Raw genomic sequence first — 25,967 nt, forward strand, 5'->3', positions numbered from 1 at the left:
AAGAAATTGCGAGCTCTTTGACATGTAAAAGAGGACCTCGCTTATATATCGAAAAGAAAAGTAGATCGGAAGAAGAGAGACAGAGAGACTCGATAAAAAATTTCTAGACGCAGTCTCGGATTTCCCGCGTCCATGCGCGTATCTGGCGATCAATATATCGCCAGGGTACAAGCGCGCGCACGTATGGTCCTGGTTCAATAGCGACGAACCCTCGTCTCCAGCCGGTCTTGAATCTTTGCGGCCGCTTCGAGAAGAGCACATCGCTTGTATTTTGCACCCCGGCGAAGATCCATTGAGTCATCATGTCGAGCAGCAAGTGCGTCAAGCAACCGCGGAAGACGTACACCAAGGAACAGCATGAGATGACGCACTCCGAGAAGCTGAGACTGATCGACGACGAGCTCAATTCCTTTTACAAGTAACGAGTTACTTCTTTCTTCAAGTCATTTATGGGACCGTTATGTCCTAGTCCTACAAAGAAATCGACAAAATTAATTAACAAATATTTATGTCAGTTTTATCATCTTTACGTTTATTTCAATAATTAAAATTGATAGCTATAAGACTATTTAAAAAAAATTTCTTTTTATGTAAAAGATTGTGATAATATTTAGCTATTGTTAAATTTAAAACTTCCTTGCAGATATTGTCAGCAGGCGGGCTTCACCGAGGAGGAGATGGACATCATTTGCCAGCCGCTCGTAGCGGCGATGCGTCGCTCCTGGTTGCAGCTTGTTTTTCGCGGCACCCTGGTGTTGATAGTGCTGGGTACCTTGGCGTGTCTCGCGGCGCAGCTCGACTTCGTCGGCACGCATTTCACCGCCCTTAGTCGTCTACTGCTGATCAAGGTGTTGCCGATCTGGAACTGGCAGCCGCTCTATTACGAGAACTGTATGATCAACAATCCCTTCTACAACGATTACACCATCACGGAGGAGGATTGTGTGGTGCGCCTTGTATTTTAATGATCTAAATCGTAGCTATTACTCGAGAAACAAATTTTGCTGTCTAAAATGTAATATTTTAAGTGAAAGTTCGTCGATGAAGTCGACTGATATTCGTTCTCCAAGTTTGCACTTGGATAATTACCAGATAATTACTTTTTCACAGACTTGCGAGGCCCTGGAGACGATTGATCGTCTGTCGGACGTGCGGTATCGCAATCTGGTCGACAATTATCTGAGTCGAGACGCACCGGCCATCATCACCGACGCGATGGACTCTTGGGCGGTGATGAATACAGATTACTTTTGGTTCGACAACATCACCCACGTAAGTAGCAGCTTCGTCGTCCCATATCTTCTCGATTCATTTTCGCAAAAGCAAGTTGTGGAAAAATTAAAAAACCGATTATTTTTCCAACAGCTCTACTTGGAGAACGAACGCTTGATGGAGACGGTGCCCTGCGCTCTGACTTCCAACCTACGTACCGGGTCATCCGATCTTGCAGCCTTCCTACGACGGGTTCACGCGCCCGAGGTGGCCAAGTGGTTCGTCCATTGGCAGAACTGCGACATTAACGCCGTGAAGGTGCTCAGGAAGTACTACCAGCGTCCGTACTTCCTCTCCAGTACGGTCTCGCCGGCGCATTTTAACTGGGTGCTCATGTCCTCGGATTACAACAGCCCGAGCTACAAGAAGGTCGAGCTCGACTCCGGCCTGATCGCTCTCGCGCAACTTCGAGGAGCGACTCAGCTGCGGCTGACTCCTATTAATCCCTGCAACAGCTCGTGCCCGGAGCTAATCGCCGACTTGCATCAGGGCGAGATGCGTAAGTGCGACTCAAGTCGGACTGAAGTACGGAACACCTTTAACACGGTAAGCTGGTAACTGGCCAGCGGTTCTGAAAGAGGCACGTTCAAGTTTATACATATATATGTGAGTTATATAAATTATTGAAATATATACATATTTTATATATAATTAAAAAAAGTATTATTCAAATTCGCGTTGAAATTCGATTTGCTGGCTGAAAGGTGTTTCGTATTTCCGGCTAAAGCTGTGGGTGAACAGGAGATTGGGCTTATAATGAATCGAATTTCTCCAATATATATTTTCACGATCTCAATCTAAAGTATCTTCATAAAATTTCGGTATTGTCTGTGCGATAATATTGTCAATGACCTGCTGCGAGAGGAATCGAGAGATCTTCGAATTAATTGTAATCTCTGTCGCTATATATATACAACTTCTATTTTCACGATAAAGATTCAGTTTACGCAATAAGCCAAGTGCTTTCAATTCTACATATTTCTCTTAAAAATCGATTATATAATATTTGTTTGATTTATAGAGGACCTGCCTAGAACTGAGTGTGACAAACTCAGCAAATTTCTTCTTTTCGAATTTGTTATATATATATCTTTCACATCGCTTGTGATTTTCTCGTTGATAATTTCTTCGTTTTAACATCGCAGTTGTCTTCACGAACCTGATGTGGACGCTCGAGTACGCGCCGATGCGCGGCCTGGATAACATTGCTATACTCACGGAAACCGTCTGGGAGGAAGATACGTAGATTACAACAAATGTCGTGGATGATTTCGTCATCGTCATACGAAAAAAAATATCCTTCTTAGTCTCTTAATACTCTTCGACGCGGAAGCTATCGATATACTTGTATACTCGTCCCTCATTATTATGATGCGCTAAATAAAAATTGAGCATCTCGGTTTCTTCAGGTAGCGAGTCGATTATTTTCCCGTTCTCTCTCGTTATATTTCAGGCTTAGAATATATCTATCTATAACAAAAAAAAATCATAAGCATGATACAACAATAACTCTCTCAGAAAAAGAACTTAAAACAAATTGATTTATAATGCTACAATTAACGAAATTAGCGCCATTATAGTTCACACAACGAGGTATACCAGAAGTAACAACAAACAAGATTCGTTTTTTATTAATTAATCGTTTATAATAACATTGTGTGTGTGTTTTTGTGGGTTTTCTTTTTTTAAATCTCTCTTTCCTCTTTATATATAATATGTATATATATTTAGCAGCTTTTTTGTCTTCCTGTTTCTTATTTCACTTCGACCTAACAAGGAATAAAATTCGTTACGCGCATCGATTCATAGAAAAAACAAAGCGCAAGATTACTGAATGACAAACGTAGCTGGCGTTTTTTTCTTTTTCCTCTCTCTTGACATGCTTAAGAGACGATGCGATATTTTCTTTTCTTTCCTTTTTCATTTATATTAAAACGTCGTACGTATATATATTTATATAGTCGATTTGCGCTACCTCTTGCTCCTCTTCATACATCCTTACCGTCTTGAGAAAGAATGACAATAATTGGCGACTAATTAATATACCTTCCGAATTAGCTTCGTAATCTCTCTCCTCTTTATATGTCGTCACTTTGATTAATTATTGCGCGCTCTCTCCCTCTCTCTCTCTCTCTCTCTCTCTCTCTGTCAACGGAGTTTTCCTATGAAACAAAGATCCACGGATCCTAGGACAGAGCGTCGTCGATCTTGTTGAGGCATCCGGTGTCCGTTTAAGATTATTACCCAGAGAGCTCGGAAATTTCTCAATTTCGACCGACAGATTTTTTGGAATCTAAAATAAAAATATTTCAAAAAAATAAACGAATTGTCCAACATATATAAAATTGTACAATTTTTCCAGAATAAACGACCAGATTTTTTTAATTCGTCAAGTACTTTACTATCACTCCCGTGACAGTGAGACTCTCAAACGGACTCCGTAAGATTGCTATTGACGCTATTTATCGGTCCAAAGTGTCTGTACTGATGTGTATGTGTGTGTGTAAATGTGTGTGTGTAGGGCAGGGAGGAAGGGGAATTATATTCTATTCTATTCGACACCTAGTAGGTGAAATTAACCCAGTGCCTTACGTTCTAAAAGTATCTACCGAAAGAAACGTCTCGGAAAAAGTAGGATTCATTTGGGCGCACCTGCGTTCCCTTCAGCATTTCGAGAGTTCGCTCGCTCGCTGGATCGACGATTTTTTTTTCCACGACATCGATCGCCGCGATATCAAAAGAGTTACACGGATCGTCCACTCAATAGCTTCTAAGTAAGTTCGATAACGATGAGAATATACAGTGAGATATACAGAGGCGTGAGTTTTCAGTAAAACGATCCCGAGAAATCCGGCTCTGCCCAGTTCTGTATAATCGGTATCGCTAGATTAACATTGATGATTCGTCATTGCGATAGAATGAGATTAATCAGACGGAAAAATTATCCATAATTTTCTTCCGTGTGCCAGAATTGTAATCGTTTAATTGATTACATATATATAATTAATATATAAATAATATATATTAATTATAATATATAAATACAATAATAAATATAATTCTTACAATATATATATATATATATATATATATATATATATATATATAATTCTATAATTAATATATATAATTATTTATGTTTAATTATATATTGAGTAGGAATATTTTGCGGTGAAAAAACGAAATTCGTATTTCATAAAACTTGAGCAAAGAAAGAAAAATGAATTACTTCACGATTATACAAATACATATGAGAGAAAATGACGTATAATTTTTCGCCTCTGAGATATGATTTCTTTAAATTTAATTGATAAGACGCAATGACGAATCAGGAGCTTTGACGAGCGTCTCGCTATTTTATTGTTCTCGTTTGTCGATCGACCGCGATCGATGACTATTGAATCGTTAGCACTTGGCCTGGACCAAAGGACGAGGATCGCGGATGACCCGTTTGAATGCGAGATACACAACAAAGTTTGTTCGCGTGAAAGTCGTATAGAGGGTGCGTTTTAGATGATCGTATCTAAAAGTCTAACGATGATAAGTAAAAATGCTCTCTGTCTCTCTTACTCCTCTCTTTTTCGTTCTCTTCAACTTTGTACCGTAATTAAAAGCACTAATGCGCGCCGCATAAGTTACTCTCTATTTCTTTCTTCTCTCACAATTTCTCTCTCTCTTTTTTTTTCGAAGATTCGCTTTCTTCTATTGGAACCAGCTCGAATCGACAACTCTACATATAATTCTTGCTCTCATTTTTTCCTCTCTTTACGCCTATAATCAATTTTTTTAAGTTTGTAACAAACATGTATACTTTCTCGCTCGCGCGAAAGTACTATACACGGCTATATATATATACTATAGAGATATGAAAACGCAGGAGACAACCGAGAAAACACATACAACGATATATCGCGATATATGTACGAGAGATACAAACACTCGCTCTATTAGTGTTTCGGTACTCGTTATAATATATTCGCGGGAAGGGGGGAGGGGGCGCATTTGGAAACTTTGGTATCAGTCTTTTTTTCACATCGCCTGAATCAAGATTACGATATTCGGATATGAATAACGGTGTTGTTGTTGTAATACAGGGCGAATCACGTGTTAGAGGGAGAAAGATAATTTTAATAAACAAAAAAGTCGCAGAATAAGCTGGCGTGTACACGATAAGGGACGTACTCTACACAAACGAAGAATTTCCAATCCTTTTTTTCAATTCGACTACCTATCAACCACCCGAATCCAGTCGTGTAGTATTAAGTTCTATAAACGAGCAATCGTTATTTTCCTTTCTCTTACGCTTAGCGAAGCGCATATATATAATAATATATGTACAATCTAATCAAAAAATACACAACGAAGCGAAAATAATTTTTAGCGAGCGTTCCAACATTCATATCGCAAGGCTCAAATACGCGGAGTCGAGACATCATCGCGAATTTTTCTCGCGAATCGCAAATCGCAGATTTGGACGATAAAATAAAAAAAGCAAAAAAAAATTGTTTCGAGCCTCGAGATCTGTCTGTGATATACTTTTGATTCGCACAGACTCGCTCGTCCGCAAGCAAGATTGCCTGATGATGAGAAAATAAGCACCGCGTCAGGGAGATACTATCTGATTCCCTCGATTAATCCTTTCACATATATATATGTATGTCAATATACAATACTTCTCTTATAGTCTTATTCGAGTTTCTTTGATAAATTTTTCCTCTTTATTTATATGAAAAACTATTTAATTGATAAACTATTAAAATCGTAAAGTAGCTAGGACACAGACTCATCACGCGCTAAATAAAAAATTATCTATTTAGTTATTTTACTTAGTCCGATAAATTTAGACTTTCTGATGTAAGAGACTTTGCTTTGGTCCGTAATAACGTATACATGAGATTTACTTCTTTTTACATTATTTTATTATCGCAGAAGTAATCTTTTCAATCCCGCTTTCGAATGTTTAACATTCTAAACTTTAACAAAGTTTAATCGCGTAATATTATTATTAGATTATTAGATTTTCTTCTTTAAAAAAAAAACCATTGTAATTGATGTATGATCTCAATAAAGGTGAAAGGATTAAATCTCAAATTTGCTAGAGATTATTTCATTTTTCAACAGGATTAATTATCTCTCTGTACGTGGTGCTTCTTTCTTTTAAAAATTCAAATTTGCTTCGCTATATATTAATATGTATGTGTATGTATTCACTGTCGCCGAGAAAACATATACACATGAAAAGCGAGTACACGCACAAGGGTAGGCGCGACTAATAACAATTAAAGACAAGATCGCGTTGATGGCGCGACGATGATTCTTGATGATGATGATGATGATGATAACGATAATGATGATGATGAAGTGATTCGACAGTGGATCCAGAAAAAATTCGTCGCTCTTCCTCCGCCGTATTGTTTCTTTTTTGTCCTCGTTAAAGATACCTTGGCGAAAGAAAACAATCGAATGTAAAGATACTTTGTACAAAATACGATACAAGTAGCGATGTAACAACATTTTGCAATAGTTAAATATAATATATATATATGTATATATATGTATATATATATGTATATCTGTATATGCATATGCATATCTCGTTATCATTTAATACGCGCGTACACGCTATGATCTCCCGTTCCATCTCGTCCATATCTCACACATACGCACACGCACATACACACACACACACACACACACACACACACACACACACACACAATTATGATATATAGTCATCGTTCGATTCGCGACCGATTCGCGTGTCCCGATCGAACGATCGAATAGTGTTTCACGTCTATCTGCATCTCATTGGTGTTTGCCATCGCTCGGTTTCGCTCCCGATTTTTGTGCGCCATTTAGGACGGCCCCATATTAGACACATCGTCCCCGAATCGATTCTCTTTTGATCGAACAAGCGATCCCAAACCCGAGATTCATCCGAGAAAATGCGGGGGACCGAGATACTTCTCTCTTTCTCAATTTTAATTTTACGCGCGCGGGTCCATCCGAGAGGATGCTAAAGTAGAAGCGAGGGAGGATGATATAGGATAGCGGACATATGAGAGGGGGAAAAGAGCTTCTTATCAGTCACACACACATATACACACACACACACACATACACACTCATGGGAACAAGAGAAAATTGTCAAGACGAGAGATCGTCATCGTTTATTTGTGTATGCGCCGCCACGGCTCTCGATATTTCCACGAGAAAAGGAAAAAATAGCTAGAGAATTATCGATTAGAGATATGATTATTGGTTGCTGCTGGGTGAGACGGTTCTCCAAGGCACACCCATGTTGTTGTCGCGTCCTCACTCCTATACGACGATATGGTTATATCCCTCTCTAGGTCGGCCTCCACCTCTCTTCCGTCCGCGTGACAAAACATCCGGCTTTCGACTTATCCGATTTCGCTACGCTAAGTTTGCACGCTTTTCTTCTCTTCTCGAATTCGATACAGTCGCGGAAAAGGTTTATCTTCTCCCATAAGCGGTTCCGAGTAACGAAGCGAGGTTCCAAGATGACGAAGAGAGATTGGAAGAAACAATCGCGCGGATACGCGATTTATTTATTTAAGACACGACGCTGATAATTGAATATGGCGCTCCATGTTCCTGGTATTGATTATCTCGAGTATGTTGGGAGATTCTTAACAGGCGAACAATCGGTAAATATATATATATTTTTGTTTAATAGACCGTGCAACACCGATCAAGGATCCTATGTCGCGCGAAGAAGAAGAAGATTTCGGAGAAGAAGGATTAAGAAGAAGTTCGATGAATCTCATACATATCTCTTGTCTCTTCTCGATCGATGGAATCGTCTGTGTCGATTTTTTTCAGCATGGACCTTGCACCTCGCTTTTCCGATCCCGAGCGGTATCTACCGAACATCCTTTTTCTCTTCCGAAATTTATCCTCGATTATTATACTTGTCCAGCAACAATTTCTTTCTTTCTCTTTTTTTTACAACACGCACAATTAACGGTTATTAATAGCGGATAACAACAGCAACAACAGCAGCAGCAGCAATGGCGGCGCAGATTCTCCGCCTCTTCATCCTTCTCCTTTTCTTCATCAACAACATGTCCAGCGAGATTACTCGTCATTACGTATTTCTTTTCACCATGAAACAACGTCGTAATACTGATTTTTTTACACAATTTGCCGAGAGATCGACTCGCGCACGCGTCAAACGTGAACGTCGAACGCGAAAAGGAAGAAACGAAGAAAACAACCACGATAACGCGTCGTCATTATCATCATCATCATTATTATCATTACCGTCACCATCGTCGCGCCATCAACGATCGCTCCTTCTCACTTGCCCAATCCAAACTTCATGAAGATCAGTTCTTTGCCCTTGGATAGTATGTCGCCGCCAGCGCTCGCGCCTGCCATCTCGGTGAACTTCTGCATTAGATTCGGCCCGGTGCTCTGCTGTTGCGGTTGTTGCTGCTGCTGATTCTGCTGCGGGTTAGGCTGCGTCTTGGATTGCGCCGTAGGCAGCACCGCCGGTATTCCTCTCATGGGTTTGCTGGTGCTCTGAGGAGGCTGCATTCCAGGCTGCATCTGCATTCCACCCGGCTGATTCTGCTGCGCAAATGGCTGGCCCGGTTGCTGCTGCTGCTGCGGCTGTTGGAACGGTTGCTGGCCAGGCTGCTGCTGGTATCCCATACCCGATTGTTGCTGCTGATACGGCTGATTCGGCTGCTGTTGATACGACTGATTCGGCTGGCCCTGATAGTCCTGCTGTTGGCCTGGCATACCCGGCATGTTACTACCAGCGACCCGATTGACCACGCCGCCCCTCCCCTTCCCCTAAGAACAAAGAAACGCGGATAAAACATTTTTTCTCCCTTAGACATAAAAGATGAGTCTTTCTTTTTGTCTCTTTGTTGAATTCGTCCAAAATCGCTAAAATGACAACTCCGTAAAACCATGTCTATATCTTTTCTGTCTAATTCTATCGCACTTTCTACCAGTTTTACTTTCGCTATAAGTGTCACTTGTGCGCGAGACGAGGCTTATCTATTATCTTGAAGATTCTACAATTCGCTAAGAAAAATATAAATTATTTGGTAATTTAAAAGAGATGCAATGATTTTTGTTCCACGTCGTGGTTTAAAATTGTCGACGACAGAAATAAATAAACGAGAGTTGTTGATAGACGAGGCGTATGTATAGTCCAAAGAAGATAAAATAAGAACAGACAGGAATATAAAGATGTTTGTGTTGATATTTCCGATTCGTCATAAATTTTGTAGAATATGTATATCAGTGTGGAACATTCACGCCATAGCAGTCTATCAAAGCAAGAAATATATTTTCAATATTGCGACGAATTTTTTAAATGAATATCACAAAAGACCAAATAAGACGATAGTACAACATGCTATACGATAAAAAGCGCTTATACGATCACGTAATAAAGCGCGATTCACATTTGCAAAATTACACATACGATTAAGAAAAATGCAAAAATATCAGATCGCTCAGAGTTTCCTAATAAAAAATAAACTACGAATATTTTCCAGCCTACGTTTTACATTTGAAGAAACTGACATTTTTAAAATTATTGATAATTTTGTAAGGCAATTAACATAGCTTATATTGCATCTATATATATATATATATATATATATATATATATATATTTTGCAGTTGCAACATGTATATCCATTTTGCATTCATGCAAAAGAATCAATCATATCAATTAGCAAAAATAGAATCGCGAGTTAGAATTGACAATGAAGCACAAAAAGCGACAAGTACGATACGAACGCACAAAAATATATATAAAATCTCTATAAATTTCTTCTATTCTCTATAGAACTCAAATTCAACATCCATATTTTATATATCAAAATAACGACGTGAATAAAATAAAGAATTTGAAAGAAAATTTTGCTATCTCTAAAAGAGTAACAATTACAATAAGAAAATATACATGTTTAACAATATTTTTTCTCAGACTTAATAGTAAAATTCAAATTTCAATCTCTCCATTCATTTAAAAAGAGGATTGACAACTCTCTTGATGACATATAACAGTAATAACCACGCCGCTATCACGGACAGTCGTCGATCGTGAAAGCCTCGATGTACCTGAACAAAATAAGCGCACAAAAGCACACACGAATTTGACAAAAAAAGCACAGAAAATGAGAAAGATAGAGAGAAAGAAAAGCGCACGAAGAAGAGAAATTGTCGGAAGAGGAGCGGGCTCACCTGTTGCTGAAGGTGGGGCGGTACGGGACCTTGCTGATGGGCACCCATGACACCGCCGCCGGGTGGCAAGTGACTGGGCCCATGCTGATTGGACGTGGTTACGGTCGTGTAGCTGTGGTGATTCGCTTGTTGGTAGGCTAGATGCGGTGGATTGTTTTGATGTTGTAGTTGATGTTGTTGGTTGTTCATTAGTGATGGTGGTGGTTGTTGTTGTAGTTGTCTAGAGTCTAAGTGACAGACAGGGACAGACACAGGCACAATGCAGGCATCTAGCAACAGAGAAGAGAACAGAACCGTGTTGTCATTTATGGCGCATTTATCTCTTACTTTTTCTTTTTCTTTCGAGTCGATCGAGCATGCCGGAGTATATTATCATATTTTCGAGATTCTAAAGAGTCGCGCGCGATTTAATTTGGATCATCCAAATATCTCAAAAGTTCTTCTAGAATTATTAAAGATGTGATTTTTTAGGACAATGTCATCATTCGTTTCTCGGCATCTTTGAATCAATTTAGAGTGTAATTGTCGATCTTTATTACTTGTACGAATCGATCGATGAATAATAAAACGGAAGAGATCAACGTAATCGTAAATGGCCAGCATGACAACACGACACGAACGACAATCATGTGACACGACGACCATCGATCAGTTCAGGCACACAGAAACAGATCATGTCGGTATATTAAAGTAAACTGTTATATATCACAGCAACATGACCGTGTGTGTATATAATCAGTCGATAAATATATATATATATATTTATTTATATATATATATATAGTGTAAATATAATACGTATGTATAATATAGACAGAGAGAATAGGACAGATATACGTAGAGTAGTAGTAACAGAGGCAGATAGTGCCCGGAGAGAAAAAAATATATATAAAAATATACGTATATGTATATTAGATATATACTTAATAGAAGACACTGAAAGCAGCTTGGTGTTTCATTGCATATATATATATATATATATACATATATATAATATATATATATATATATATGTATTTTATATATATATATATGTATATATATGTATATCGTCGTGTGTATGACAGCACGTGTTTCCTCTGACGTTCGTCAATTCTATCTTATGTACATGTGACACAGAAAAAATTTCTATCGATGTATATTCATGTAAAACGATCTTAGCAACAATTTAATTATTATATATTAAATGCCTACACATAAAAGAAAGAGCGGGTTTTATCGACGATATTTTTTTATAAGTGCGTTCATCTGCGTGTACACATTTGAAGCGAAACAACGAGTCCCTCTGATTTAAAAGATGCGTGTGCGGGTTATAAGTTATAAATACTTTACTCGAAATGACAATTTCGTCTAATTATACACCGTATGCTCATTCGGCTCGAATTGACATATATCGATTATCCGGAGACTCGTCAGATTAAAACGCTAATAATTGATATCAGTGTGACCCTTTTGCCTGTCGTCTGGCACATCTGGTTTTCGTGTCTTATGTTGCTTGCCGTTTGCGTTTCCGTTCTTTTTTTCTTTCTTTTTTTCTGTTTTTTTTTACAACACCGACGCGACGCTATGATTCGCTTTGAGTGAATTAAAAACACGAGTTTTTTTCGATTCGCGACCATGATTTTTTTGACAAAAATCGGCGCGTCGCGTCGGTGTAGAAACGCACGTCAACAACTCCTCGAGCCAGTTCCAACATCCCGTTGCCTCGAATCGCGTCCAATTGTTAGCCAATCGCTTCTCAAAGTTTTGTAAAAATTTGGCGGCTTTCTCTTATATTTGCGCTGCAAATAATACGTTGCTACATCAAGGCACATATCGGTAAACGTCGAAACGATATCGATGTGACACACGGAGGAAAAGAATTGTGCTGTCGTCGCGAAAACGATTAAATTTCGCTACTATAATCATTTATTTCGTTTATTACGATCAAATTTATTTTTCTCTGTAAAGTAAAAAAAATCTTGCCAAATTAATTCTTGTTCCTTTCTGCAACAAAAACAATGCCACAATAGTGTATCAAAGAAGATAGAACAAGTGCATCTTTCATTTGCAGATTCGGAAGACAAAATTGATATTTTTGAAAGAATCCTTTCTTGTGTAATAAAAAAATCGTGACAAAATTTGCTACAACATGAAACACACTTGCTGTGAGAGCAATTTCTTTTTCTCCGTGCAAAACACACAATATCGTTGATCTCGATGTCGATTTTGGCTTGAGGAGCTGGATCCATGCCCCGGCATAATCAGCACTGTAAAAAAGAATCGATATATATAACGATTGATGCTGTTTACCTTTGCCGCGTCGATGACCGGCCGGAGGTGGTTCCCGAGGAGGCGGCGGCGGCCCTCTCGCGCCCGGTCCCTGACTTTGACCGCCGGGTCGTCTGCCACCAGGCGGCGGCTGTCCCTGATTCTGTCCCGGTGCTTCGGTGAGGAAGTTGCTCGGCACCAAACCGCGCACGCCGTTCAGCTCACCCATATAAAAGCCGTCGTCGTCCATATCGCCGTAAACGTAGATCTCGTTCCCAGTTTGGAACGTCAATTCAACTTGCTGTAAAATTAAAAAAGCGATTAGTACTGCATAATAAATTATATGCTAATTTTTATATGTATATGCGTAACTATATACATATTATAATTCATGAATAGAAAACAGTCGATAGATTCTTAAGAAATTATTAAATGATATTTTTACGAATGAGATTTTTAAATTTGAAGTATTACGAGATAAAAATCTTACAGCATCGACGTTGGGAGACAATTCATGAGGATCGTAATCATAGAGGGCTATCATCTTTTTCACAGGCATACTCGCGTAAATATCTCCCCATCTCTCGCTCTGTGCAGGTCCTCTTCTACCAGGTTGAGCTTGACCCGGTGGATCTTTAAGCTCCTCTACCATGTTGTAAGGAACGTATCCTCGTCTACCACGACACTCTCCCCAATAAAAACCATCGGCATCTTTCTCGCCGTACACCTAGGGAACATTACACGTTATATAAGATTTCTTTCACAAACATAAGAGAAAATTACTACATTTTCTTAAAAATACAACATTATTACAGATATACATAAATATGTGAATTGAACACTTAATTTCGAATTTATTAAACATTTTAAAAAGTTAATATAATTAATAATAATTTTTTATGTGAAATATTAATTTTAATTAAACAATTTTAATATTTCCGCAATTACTATAAATGAGAATGACATGAGAAAAGATAAAACCTTGATGGTATCGCCTTCGGAAAATGGTAATTCCTCCTCGCATGCGTCTGGATTTGGTGACATGGTTGTGGGATCGTAATCAAACAGCGCCACGAACCATCGCTGTCTCTTGTTCATCTGTTGAGCTGCACCTGATGGGTGACCCACTCCACCTTGAGCTTGCGTTGCGCGTCCACCACGACCGTAAACTGGACCTCTTCCTCTTTGAGCTCCTAATATACAAAAAAATATTAATATTTAATTCTTGTCAAATTATTTAGCAAAGATAATAACTGCATACCTGTTTGATCATAATAAGGATCTTGAGGTCTACCACTAGGACCACCCATGCTTGGAGACCTATGTGTTCCAGGTGGACCTTGTGAGTCCATCTGGGGACCATAACGATGATGTGGGCCATGATGCTGTGGCGGCATTCCTCGAGATCTTCGCGTGGGATCGTCCTCCTCGCTGTAATTTGCCTCGCTCGCAGAATCCTTCGTGATCTCTGGAATACCTGAAGAAGAGACCATCAATAGATGGCGATTAGATAGAACACAATCTATATAGTCAGGGGAGATCGAGTTCTGCCGAAATCACTCATCACTCAACCCAGAGATTCCCCTATTTTTTCGTATTTTTTCCTATATTTACCCATTTGAGGAATACTCTGTCCGGGATAGATCTCTTTGTCGGAAAGATTCTCGTCTGTCTCGATGATAACCTGACCATGGGCGTCCACCCTGTTGCCCACGTGTCGTCGCATGTGTGAGGGCATCGGAGCATTTGGATAACGCTGACCTACACCACCAGCCATGCGATGACGAGTGGGATCATCCTGTTGGGGAATCATACCGGTGGATTGTTGCTGCCGTTGATCCATCATATGCGGAGGTCCGTGAGGCGGCATGTGAGTTGTAGGTCCTCCGCGAAGCACGCTGCAGGGTATCGCAGTTGCGCAACTGTCGCCCGACTGACTCTCTCTGCTTTTAGTCCTGACGGTAATGTGCTTCGGATTGAGACCCATGAGCTTGTGTATATCGACGAGCGCGTGATCGCCGGTGGGGCTGTCGACATCGGTGACCTTCTTACCATCGGCGTACACCGCGTAACCGGTGACGGCCGAACCGTTTAGGGCAACAGGCTGCCAGGTCACTAGCAAAGTGCCGTCCTGCGGTCCAGCCTCCACCTGAAAATCGCATAACGTTACGTACTATATTATATTGTTTGTTAGAGATTTTAATTTAGACTCTAGAATTATTTTTTTCAATTCTAAACTTACAAGATTTAAAAGAACAAAATTGTATTAACCTGGATATCGACCGGAGGATCCGGCAATCCCTTGGGCAACGTTTTGAAGTGGACGTGGCAGGCCAGGTTATTTGCCGCCTGAGCATTTTGGTCCTCGAAGTGCGTCGCCCGCAGGTTCTTCGCCTTTACGGTCACCCTATATATCGTCGACGGAGCCAGGCCAGTGATGGTATGCCTGTAAACGCCCGGCTTCACGGTTCTCACTTCCACGTTATTTACACATACAACGTGTTGATGATTGCTGTTGCTGGGTAGCCAAGATATCACAGCGCTAGTCGCCGTGACGTTCGACGCCTTGACGGCGGTCGGACCTAGTGCGACATCCTTACCGATTACCATCGTGCAAGCAGCATCGCGCGATGTTCTTCTCGAATGCGTGACCGAACGCACGCTTATTCTGTGCGGCTGCATCAACAGAAGAATGCAGTTTTACGACAATTCAAATGGATTAAAATGTAAAACAGAAAAATATCTAATCTATTATTTTTATATAAGGCGACCCATCGTTCTAGCACATGCTCTGAAATTTTAGTTATTTAAGACAGTTTAATCTTTTTTATGAAGAAATCTTAATTGTACATAGTTAATAATTATAACTTTAAATTTGCAGTTATAGTTACCGTTATTTAGAATTTAATGAAAAATTTGAATAAAAGATTTTGTACATACCCGAGTGGAATCGACTCCCTCTACCAAGGCCCTGGTTCTCTCAGTGGCCTTCACCGTGACCTTCAGCACTCCGTCCACGTACACGTGATAGGACTCAAGTTGGTGCGTGTTGTCGGGCGCTGTCCATCCGATCAGCACGCTTTTGTTGAGCTGCCGTTCGAGCGTGAGGTGCTGCGGCGCCGGAACTAGGTCCGAAAACATGTAGACTTCTTCAGGAAGAAAAGACAAAGACAAAGCCTAGCTGTAGCTAAGGATCTCTGACTATTGTCTATCTCTCTAAGCCAGCATAAGTCCAGCCAACACTTAACACAGTGCAACGCGATTCGGTTCTCTGCGCTCCCCGTTTTATTTTGTGACTACTCACTTTTGTGAAAACCGGTTCAGGGGATTGAGGAGTGGACGTTTACTGTTTGACATGCATAGATTTTTTTGTCCCCAATTCGTGCAACAAAGAAAAGAGAGAAGCGCTATAGATACAAACACTGAGAATAATTTAGTATTGCATTTTTGGGGTATTAAGTATTACATCAAATACATATATCATTAATACACACATATATACATCCATCAAGCAGGACGGACAAATAAAAGCAAGTTATTTCTATAGAGAATAATTTCTATAATTGTATTATAATCGCGTTATTTTGGAACAATGGTTGGAAAATTTTTCAATAACATCGCTGAAACCGGATCCGATTGTCAGCTTTTTTTAGAGTTATCAATTGATCCAAGTACCAAATATATCTAGATGTTTACTGGATTGCGGACGCAGATTTGATATCTATTATACCATTTATTTTAGTGTTACTAACATGCGTCGTGCAATGCTTCGCACAACATAACATCAACGAACTAAAGCGTACTAACCTGGTGGTTCTTGTTCATCCTCCTCCGCGATATTGTCGAGTTCCGCATACGCAGACAGTTCTGCTTGACGATTCCGGTTACCTTCTTCCAACGCGGCTAATTCTAGATCAATATCCTGCAGATAGCACTAAAATAGACGAAATTAAAATCATTAATTACACTTTGATCTTTTTCACGAAACTAATAATATTCTTATTAATTATATATTGATATTGACATAATCGATGTGTTTGTCACAAGGATTAAAAATATAAACGCATCGCTCCATTAGATACCTTGTTAAGTTTTATATTGCTCACTTGAGGAATATTCGTCGAGGCGGAATCATCTACATCTCTGAGGCCGAGGACGGCTTGATGAAACTCCAATAGATCATCGCCGACTAATTTCTGCACAAAATTGGCCGGCACCAGACCACGTCTACCATCGAGCGTCTCCGCGTCCAGAAAACCGTCCTCGTCTGGTTGGCCCCAAACTAGGAGATAATCGCCACCCTGGACTGGCAGTTCCGCTTCCGGATTCGAGTTCGGCGAATGCTGGAATGGTTCATAACTAAAACGGGCTATGTAAACATAACATCTGCCCTTGCCAGGCACATCCAGCATATCCACTTGACCCTCGGCCATAATGTCTTCGGTGTTGGTCAATCGGTCCAAGGGATTCGTCAGTATGCTCGTAGGAATCTTCGGCATTTGTCTAGGACCCAGAAAATGATGGCCAGTCGCGGTACCGGGCGCGGTCGGCGAGCTGGCGCGCAAACTCTGCTGGATCTGATGGATGATTGCCTGCTGTTGAAGCTGATTGGCCTGCGATTGGGCGGAAAGTTGTTGCATCGCTTGCAGAGGATCGCCTATTGCTTGTAATAGGCCTCCCGAACTAGTACCTGCACAAAATGATAAACGATTAATTAATTTAAATAATTACATTGTCGTACTATGTGTTATATTTTTCACGCTGAAAAAATATAGAATATAAAAAATTGAAAATGAAAATAATTCAACTTGTTTTGTTGAGTTTTCAACATGAGTTGAAAAAACAAAATTTATATTGTTTTATTCATTCTAAAAAAATATATACTAAATCTTTCAATAATACATGTGTGTGCGATCTTTACCTGAGCTTACGCCCGACGTCCCATAAGCGTTGGTCCCGACGGTAGTGGAATAAGTCGATCCACTCGTGGCGAAGGTGCTTTGACCGGTGGAGTAAGGAAGAACAGACTGGGGTACGCTCGTGAGGCCTCCAAGAGTGGAATGATAAGACGTGGTAGAGTACAGCGAAGACAACGTAGTCTGTGGGAGATTCGTCTGCGGCACACTATAATTATGATGGGGTAATTGGGTGTTGAAGCTGGTTGCGCCCGTGCTGTAAGTCCCATTCGGATGCGATGCCAAGGACAAATTAGGATATGTCGTTGCCTGTACGCAATACAAATTAATTATTGTAAGATTTATCATCTTATTTTACAACTTTTAAGAAGTATATAAAATGTATGGTAAAATTAAACATATTTTAAATGAGATTGATGACTACCATTAAGCCGTAACTGTTCTACACTAAATCTATTTAGGCAGATACTTATTTAATATTGAAAATGACACAAGACGTATTGTAGGCCTCTATAGATATCCAAGAATACGTAACTTATTGTTAATTTATCTGCTTATAAGAAAGTAATCACGATTGAATAATTGATGCGACACACCTGTTGACTGCCATTCAATTGATAATTCTGAGCGGTTTGGGCAGGCTGTGTATAGTGAGGTATCACACTCTGGCTGGCCGATGTCAGGTACGTAGTCGAGGCCGGATGTTGCTGCGGTTGTTGCTGTTGTTGTTGAAGCGGCTGTTGATACGTTTGCGTGTGTGGATAGCTTTCCTGATACTGATTGCTTGTAAAGTGTGAAGTGTGCGTTTGTTGCTTCTGTTGCGACGGGAGGGCGCCTTGGGAATGAGAACTCGATAAATCATGCTGTTGCGACTGTTGATATTGTTGGATTTTCTGTTGGAAAGCGGGCTGCGACTGGCTGCTGGAGAGTGACGGCGCCGGTGGTATCGGCTCACTGTAGTGATACGGTGGTCCGTTCGGCGTCAGCGGAGGACAGCCAGGCATCATCGGCGTTAATGGCATTGGTGAGCCTGCGTACTGTTCGAATAACTCTTATCAACGAATAGCAAAAAAGTTTCAGAGCTTCTCAGGATTATTAATACAAATAGTGGCAAGAAAAACTTTGTCGTTGATCGTTCAATAAAAATAAATTAATATAGAAGATAAAAGCTAAATGAGGAAGTATAAAAATTCTAAAAATAAGTCCAAATATAAATAAACTATATTTACTATTATATAATAATTAGTATAAAGTATTAAATTATTGTTTGAACTATAAACAAAATAAGAGAGCGACAATGGTGATTAGAAACGTGTTACGTACCCCATGGCCCAGCTGAGTAGGCATTCCGAGGTTGAGGGCGTGCGGATGAGGTGGGTGTTGATGCTGGCCGAGGTTAGGGAGATTCTCCGAGCTGGAGCGGAGGATGCCTTGCGTAGCCGAGGGTTGCTGCGTGGTTATTGCGCTCCGCGTGTGATCCAATTCGTGTAACATTCTGCCGGCGCTGAATTTATTTGAATTAATCTTTCGCGCATTTGTCAATTTCCCCAAACAATTTACAATTCATAGACTGACATCCTTATGCACATCCTTATGCACATATGCATTTACATGAGCATAAGGATTAGCGTGCAAAGAATGCATCAGTTGCAAATGTTTGACGAATTTAATAATTAAAAAAAAGAAAAAATTTTCAGCTCACCAATACCTATTGTCTTGCTCGATCTTGGCAATGATTCTATCGATCTCAGAACCAGCTGGTGGCCAAGTGGACGTCGGGACACTGGACGTGACGTGCCCTACGACCGGTCCTCTGCTACGTGCACGTCTCTCCAGGGTGGTCAGCTCCAGCGACAGCTCCTCGTGCTTCACCATCTGCAGTTCCGTCTTCTTTTCAAGCTCCCGGATCTTCGATTGCAGTGCCTCGACTGACTCCGGACCCTGATAGCGTCCTGCTATCTTCTCCCGTAGCTGGTTCTGTGCCTCCGCGTGCTGCCTCTCCAGCTCCGCTCGCTGGGCTTTCGTCTCCCGCATTTGCTAAACAAATCAATCGTATAATTAACGTTGTCGCGTAAATGGAATCCGTCAACATTCGTGGTACAGATGCAACAATCCTCTTCAGCGCGTGATTATTGACGCTGACATGTAGCTACATATGTTTATTAACATAAACATGAATCTCAATTAATACAAATTAAATTTATTTTTTTCGAAATCATGCAAATAGCAAAATAAAATTTTAATTTGATCATGAGATATTAATATAATATAATTTAAACTTAAAAGAATAATTTTAATATATGTATATAATAAATGTTAATAAGAGACATATGATTGTAATATAAAATGTTATTCCAGAACGGAAATACCGAATGAAAAAAGGAGCTAGTTCGATTTTTGCGGCTGCTTTTAATAACCTGGAGCGAGGTCTAGTTAGTAATTCGTGACCAGAATGTCGGATTTGTAATGAAAGAAGAGCTTTTGTACTCCAATTGCCCGAAGGTGCGCGAAGAACTGATTTTGCTGTATATAATCTAGCGGGAAAAATCTGTCGTGAGAAAATGTCATCGAGAAAATAAGTGGATATGAATGCCGACAGATCATTTCACCGCAGCTTCCCTTTGATATATCTCCTCTTTCTAATTAACCGGTAATTATGGCGCGACACCTCCGTATGCAATTTGTAAAATTGCTTACCACTTCCTGGGAATTAATTGCTTCAATTATCTAGATTGCGGTAGCGAACTTCTGTCGCGAGTCGGTATTAATTTTCCTTGCGTACAGATTTCCTTACTTATACACGTAACACGTATATAGGAGATAGACATAAATCGCTAATGGAGTTCAAGTGGTTTAATTTTACGCGCATGGCAAAATCGTGAATTAAAAGCCCCTCTTGGAGAACAAGCAATTGCGCGGCCGGCCCGGAACGTATTAATAAAAACTTTTGTTTTTCCATCGTATTATGCGAGCTTTATCGAACATCCGCGGTGAGAATGAAAGAGGGCTTTTCATGAACCGCGGTTCATTGTCGATTTACACATAACTTTTGCGCGCGCGCGTATGTGTATGTGTGTATATTGATTACATGCATATTACCTTTCCACGTAATCTGCTTTAATTTCAAGGGCTTTCGGTTCGCGACGAGGGCACGCACGCGTTCCGCAATCGCGAATTCGTTAATATCGCCGCTAAAGATCTCTAATTTTTGTTAACTACAAAATAACATCTCGTTGTTTCTATTCCTCCATGATTGGATTAAAAAGATTCAGGTTTTTTAGTTAAAAAAACCAGCATGTAGATGCCATTAGGATATAGAAACAATTTTTAATTAGAAATGATTGCAAATTAAATAATTGATAATACAGAGTGTCCCATATCCAGTGAATCGACTCGACATTTTCGCCGAGGAAAAATCATTTTCAATTGATGTCAGGAATCTAATTGTATATCGCTGGGGACACCCTGTATGTATAGGAATAATTCCTGAAATAAATAAGAAAATTAAAAACTGATAATACTCCACTGAAACAAAACTTTAACAGAAGTGTTATAAATGAAAAAACGTATATTTGCAAATTTTTTATATAATGATGCAACATCATACAACGTCGTGTGTCGAGATGAAGCTGAAGAAAGGAAGTGAAAAAAAAAGAACTCACCTCCAAGATGGATTCGAGAACTGCGTCCTGCATGATGGTGGTTCTCGTGGAGGTGGTAGCCCCGACAGCGGATCCGGTACCCTGCAGCTGCGGAGCGTGAGGTGCCGTGGAAGCGCCACCTCCAACACCACAGCACTGCAACATCCCTGAAGTCTGAGACCCTCGCCAGTCTTTATCGCGGCCGGTCCCTATCGATCTAGCGTGTGTGTCTAGGAGCTATCTTAATTAATTGGGCGGCCCGCCTTTGCGCGCCGCGCACACCGCACACAGGGAGATCCCACACACGTTTAACAGTGCGACTTTAGTAGTGTAGTGCGAAAGGGGGTTCCTATTTCTCTCTGCGAATTCCGCCTCGCGGGAACGAGCCGGAAGTTGTTCTCGTAGCTCTCGGAAACGGGGGAAACCTCGCGTTTAAGGGGTATCAGCGGTCTTTCGCATCGGGCTGGCTGATTCGTAGTTAGATATGGGATCATCCTAGGAGAAAACGCACGTATGCAAAATATTTCTACACTTTTTTGTTAAAGAGTATGATTATTTCACTACGTTTCATTTTTTTTCAATTCTGGAATCGAGAGACAAAGTTCACACATGAGATCACAAATGAGATTATTAATGTATTCATTAGACAACTCTCTACGTCGACGGAATGCGAGATGATGTATGTCGTAACTAGTCGAAAATAACGCGAATCAGATTCCGAATCGATTTAGCCCCTAATTAAAATTGTTCTCGAGCGACGCCTTTAAACCAAATTTCTTTTTAATATACTGCAAATTTTGACAGTCCTTTCAACGGGAAAATCAGTACAAGAAATTTAAAAAATACACGTTTATTAATTTTTAATTATTCTAGAGATCTCATATTTGTAACGACGAGAAAAATTTCAGTTTTGATTCCGTGTTCCTGCCAGAGAATAAAAAATACGTAGTTTCTAACGCCGTGCATTTCGAATGCTGTGAATCAAATTCCATCGCGAGAGTTCCATTAGCAAATGAAAAATTCAATCCACGGGATTATTGGCAACAGGTATTCGCGTCGAGTTTGTAATCCGCCTGTGGAAAATCCGAGTTCGCGACTTTATGTGGTCGACGATCCGCTGGCGCCGCAACGAACCGGACCGACCGCGCGAAATAGCACGTAATATACTTTATACACAGAGTCACATACACACGGGATCACGAACTTAACTATTGCGCTCGAGCTGTTATTATCAGCCGCGAATTGTTACTACACCACTACGCGGTTACGTATGTATGTACGTGATGTATTTCGTGTTAAAACGTGTCGCGTGCGGCCAAGTGCTCGTTCGCGGTTTTCACGCGAAAAAGTTGCCGCGATTGAGATCCTACACGCATACATACACAGATACATACGTACACACACACGCGAACGATACTGCACACTGCATTTACCACAGAATCTCGTTAAACGTCACGACAAGCGACACGTGCCTCGCTCACGAAGCTTCAGTTAACGATTTACGCGCATCGCGGAGTTTTGCACCCCGGGTCTGGTCATCCACGCATCGAGATGAAAGAGCTGCTAACTTTGTCGTGACGATCAATCGATCAGCTCTCTTGTGCTCTCTGCTTTCTTCCTAACTCTCTATATCAAAGATTGAAGAAAACTTTTGCTATGATATTTCATTGTCGTTAGCTACTTATTTTTAATATAAATAGAATCACGAAAGGAAAAAAGTGTGCTCGAAAGGGTAAATTTTTTGCTAAAAATAAGTTTAGCGATATAAAATATATTTTACATAAAAATCTCACGGTCAAAGAGGGAAAAATGTATTTCGAGAGAAAGATCGCGTTGGTATGAAATAATCAAATTTGCGAGAAATGTTGAAAAATTAAATATAGTAATGCTTTACTAAAAAAAATTGAATGAAGTAAATGTTTTACTAAAAATGACTTTAGCAATTAAAATATTTTACGTAGACATATTTGCATCAAAATCACAGTCAAAGAAGAAGAAACGTATTTTTATAAAGAGATCGAGTCGGTGTAAAATGATTAAGTTCGCGTGTAATATTAAAAAATTAAATCTATCAACTCGAAAATTTATTACTAGCAGAGAATTTAAATAATGTAAAAGCGTATAATTTATTACAGAAAACCTCACTCATGCTATATAATTAACAATGAATTGGAAAGCTAAACATCTCGCAATCTTTCTCATTCTCAAAATTTTTCCCTTTCATCAAGTCTTTTTAAATAATGCGATTTAATAACAATGCTCTCTCGGGCACACTCGGTCCCTTGATACATTTAATTGCCGTGCATACGCTCTTTGTTTCTCTTTCTGCTAGACACTAACAAACACAGTGAAAGTGACGATCACGCGACAATTATCCGCTTTTCTGCCATACAAGTTCACGAACGCGTCGGCGAACAAACAGCGTCGCTGATGTAACAATGTACACAAAACATTAAAATGCGATGAATCAAGCGGTGATCGAAGAATCAGTTAATGCACTACTCCGAGTGAATGGGGATAGTACAAAGAGCCATCGTCCACCGTATATACATATAAAACAAAGAGGAAAAAGAGCGCATCATTTTTTGTCATCGCGACTGCGTGAGAAGAGAAGTAACGTAAAGTCTTTCGATAAAGTACCTAGCTTCCATTCACGCGTACTAAGTTGATACCGGACTCCTATATTAGTACCCAATTATCGATTTTATTTTCCACCGCACGCGGTTTAACTCTTGCTTATAGATAAATACTTCTTATCGCGTTATTTCGCAGTTACCACTCTGTAACTTATAATTCTCTTCCTACGGTTCGTTGACCTTTGGATTGCCGATGCACCTCGAACTTTCGGGTGTGGACAATTGATTAAAATTTTTTTGGGCTCCAACAACCTCGAAAACGTCAAGTTCGAATAATGGAAATCGCGCGGGCAACAATAAATCGCAACAATGAGAGGAGTCTATTCCCGAAGAGATTTTATCGAAACTCGAGAGACATCCATCTCCTGGCTGTCATTTACACATAATCAGGATGTCAAATATCTTCCCGCCGAGCGAGCCCGTTCATTTTTCAAACTCATAAGACTTCCATTCATAAGACTTCATTTAAGAATCAGTCATATCACGACGATTCCGCATCATTGAGAGCCAGGACAACGATTTCTTTCGAGGAAGACGAGGTCTTCGAGACGCTCAGGTTAAACACAAAGAGAGCGAGTTCGTCGCTGGAGATCGATATCGCAAATTTCATGGGGCTTATGACGATACGAGTCGAATGAAGCGAAGTGAATAAAATCAATCGTCTGTCGCGGAAGCAATTGAGGAAGTAATCGGAGTTATGATATGTACGGACACAAATGTGCGAAGCGTGGAAGAGAACAAAGATAGGACAGACGAGAAAAACAGAGCTTGATCAATAAAGAGGGAGGAATAGAGAAAGCTAAGAAGGTGCCAAGAAAGAAAATCCTACCAAGTGCTGCAATAATTACGATGCAGACGAGTTAGCTACGTGAGCAGGCGAATCGAGGAACACCTCGATGGCGGACGAGATAGTGACTGATACGCGAAGATAAGCGAACGAAAAGGGGGCAGAAGTCTCGCCGACTCTAAAAGTATATAGAGAAATCTGAAGAACCGTTCCGTTCGCGATATCGTAGCTCGAGGGAGAGATGAGGATTCCGTTGAAACACTAAGCACTTCCGGTCATTGGGAGTCAGCGAGTTCGCTGATGATTCAGAAGATCTGGTAGTTTTCTATCTAGTCTAGTTTGCGAAATCAAGCCTCGTACAATCGAAGTGGAAAATCAAGACGACATTGAAGAAGAGTAAAGGGGAAGGGTGAAAGATCAGAATGGGGAGAGTACTAGACTAGAAACGAATCAGTTTCCTGGCGGGGGCACGGCTCGAGTGGCCACGGCACTGCTTATTGATCTCACTAAAAGGGCGAAAGGTACGTAGCGTACATGTGCACCCGGTGCGCACCCGGACACCGCTGCACGACGGGCACGTAGTGCAACCACTGTCACGAGCAGCAACGGTGGTGACGGTAGCGACGACGACGGCGGAGGTGGTGGTAGTAGTGGCGGCGATGGTGGCGGCGGTGGCGGCGATGTTGGCTGCTGTTGCGGCAGCGGTGGCACCACCGACACTCCACGATTATCATCCGCCATACTGGTCCGCCGTCTCGGTGCCGCTGTCGCCGTCGCCATCGTCGTCGTTATCGTCGTCCCCGCTGTTATTTGCACAACCGACACTTTTCCGTCACTGTAAGCCTCGACCACGTTCAGCTTGCGAGTCGACCGGACCCACGGGGGATGCACTTTGAGAAATATGTTTCGCGCGGAATAAATGTATGTCTCGAGATATCACCGCACGACGTTTCGCTCTCGCGGACAGCTTGTACTCGTTGCTTCCTCGATCGTGTCTTTCGATCATTAAATGTCAAGCTGATGTCGAACTGTTGATGTTTCATTTTTTCTCTCGTCCGCTCTCTTCATCAAACATTCTCTTTATCACTCGTTCTCTCATTTTGACTCTCTCTCTCTCTCTCTCTCTCTCTCTCTTTCTCGCTCTCTCACATACTCTCTCTTTCTTTCGTGTTCATCCTCACGCTCGATTCATACCAATTTCCATTCTATCCGCTCGATGACACGACACTTA

At 40.6% G+C, this 25,967-nt stretch overlaps 2 protein-coding genes across 20 annotated transcripts in view; one reads left to right on the forward strand and one right to left on the reverse strand.

The window, feature by feature from the left end:
* Window positions 1–162: 162 nt before the first annotated feature.
* LOC114936445 (uncharacterized) lies at window positions 163–2,680 on the forward strand. Of its 4 annotated transcripts, none has more exons than XM_029309637.2 (5): window positions 163–418; window positions 644–947; window positions 1,111–1,272; window positions 1,366–1,818; window positions 2,418–2,508. In XM_029309637.2, exons 1-5 carry the CDS (start codon window positions 303–305, stop codon window positions 2,433–2,435), a joined length of 1,053 nt encoding a protein of 350 aa, XP_029165470.1. In that variant the 5' UTR covers window positions 163–302; the 3' UTR covers window positions 2,436–2,508. The 4 variants fall into 4 exon arrangements, with proteins under 4 accessions (XP_029165470.1, XP_029165472.1, XP_029165471.1 ...); XM_029309639.2 differs by having other exon boundaries at window positions 1,366–1,852; window positions 2,418–2,481; XM_029309638.2 differs by having other exon boundaries at window positions 1,366–1,878; window positions 2,418–2,478.
* Window positions 751–25,967, reverse strand: part of Rbp (RIMS binding protein) — a 30,912-nt gene continuing 5,695 nt past the window's right edge. For 2 of the 16 annotated variants that reach the window (XM_029309726.2, XM_029309725.2), the window contains 16 exons: window positions 21,335–21,808; window positions 19,375–19,709; window positions 18,996–19,176; window positions 18,269–18,709; window positions 17,678–17,981; window positions 16,863–17,446; window positions 16,564–16,690; window positions 15,697–15,905; window positions 15,028–15,432; window positions 14,371–14,905; window positions 14,018–14,233; window positions 13,738–13,949; window positions 13,247–13,483; window positions 12,799–13,057; window positions 10,507–10,775; window positions 751–9,096 (listed from right to left, as the gene is read on the reverse strand). In XM_029309726.2, the coding sequence (XP_029165559.2) occupies window positions 8,596–9,096; window positions 10,507–10,775; window positions 12,799–13,057; window positions 13,247–13,483; window positions 13,738–13,949; window positions 14,018–14,233; window positions 14,371–14,905; window positions 15,028–15,432; window positions 15,697–15,905; window positions 16,564–16,690; window positions 16,863–17,446; window positions 17,678–17,981; window positions 18,269–18,709; window positions 18,996–19,176; window positions 19,375–19,709; window positions 21,335–21,478 (4,959 nt within the window). In that variant the 5' untranslated portion in view covers window positions 21,479–21,808 and the 3' untranslated portion in view covers window positions 751–8,595. Of the gene's footprint in view, window positions 9,097–10,506; window positions 10,776–12,798; window positions 13,058–13,246; window positions 13,484–13,737; window positions 13,950–14,017; window positions 14,234–14,370; window positions 14,906–15,027; window positions 15,433–15,696; window positions 15,906–16,563; window positions 16,691–16,862; window positions 17,447–17,677; window positions 17,982–18,268; window positions 18,710–18,995; window positions 19,177–19,374; window positions 19,710–21,334; window positions 23,216–23,953; window positions 25,963–25,967 lie in introns of those variants that run through there. The other 14 variants (XM_029309719.2, XM_029309720.2, XM_029309722.2 and 11 more) reach the window with 14 other exon arrangements.

Source organism: Nylanderia fulva, unplaced genomic scaffold (genome assembly GCF_048542155.1).
Source record: "Nylanderia fulva isolate GAGA-0341 unplaced genomic scaffold, ASM4854215v1 Scaffold40, whole genome shotgun sequence".
NCBI lineage: Eukaryota > Metazoa > Arthropoda > Insecta > Hymenoptera > Formicidae > Nylanderia > Nylanderia fulva.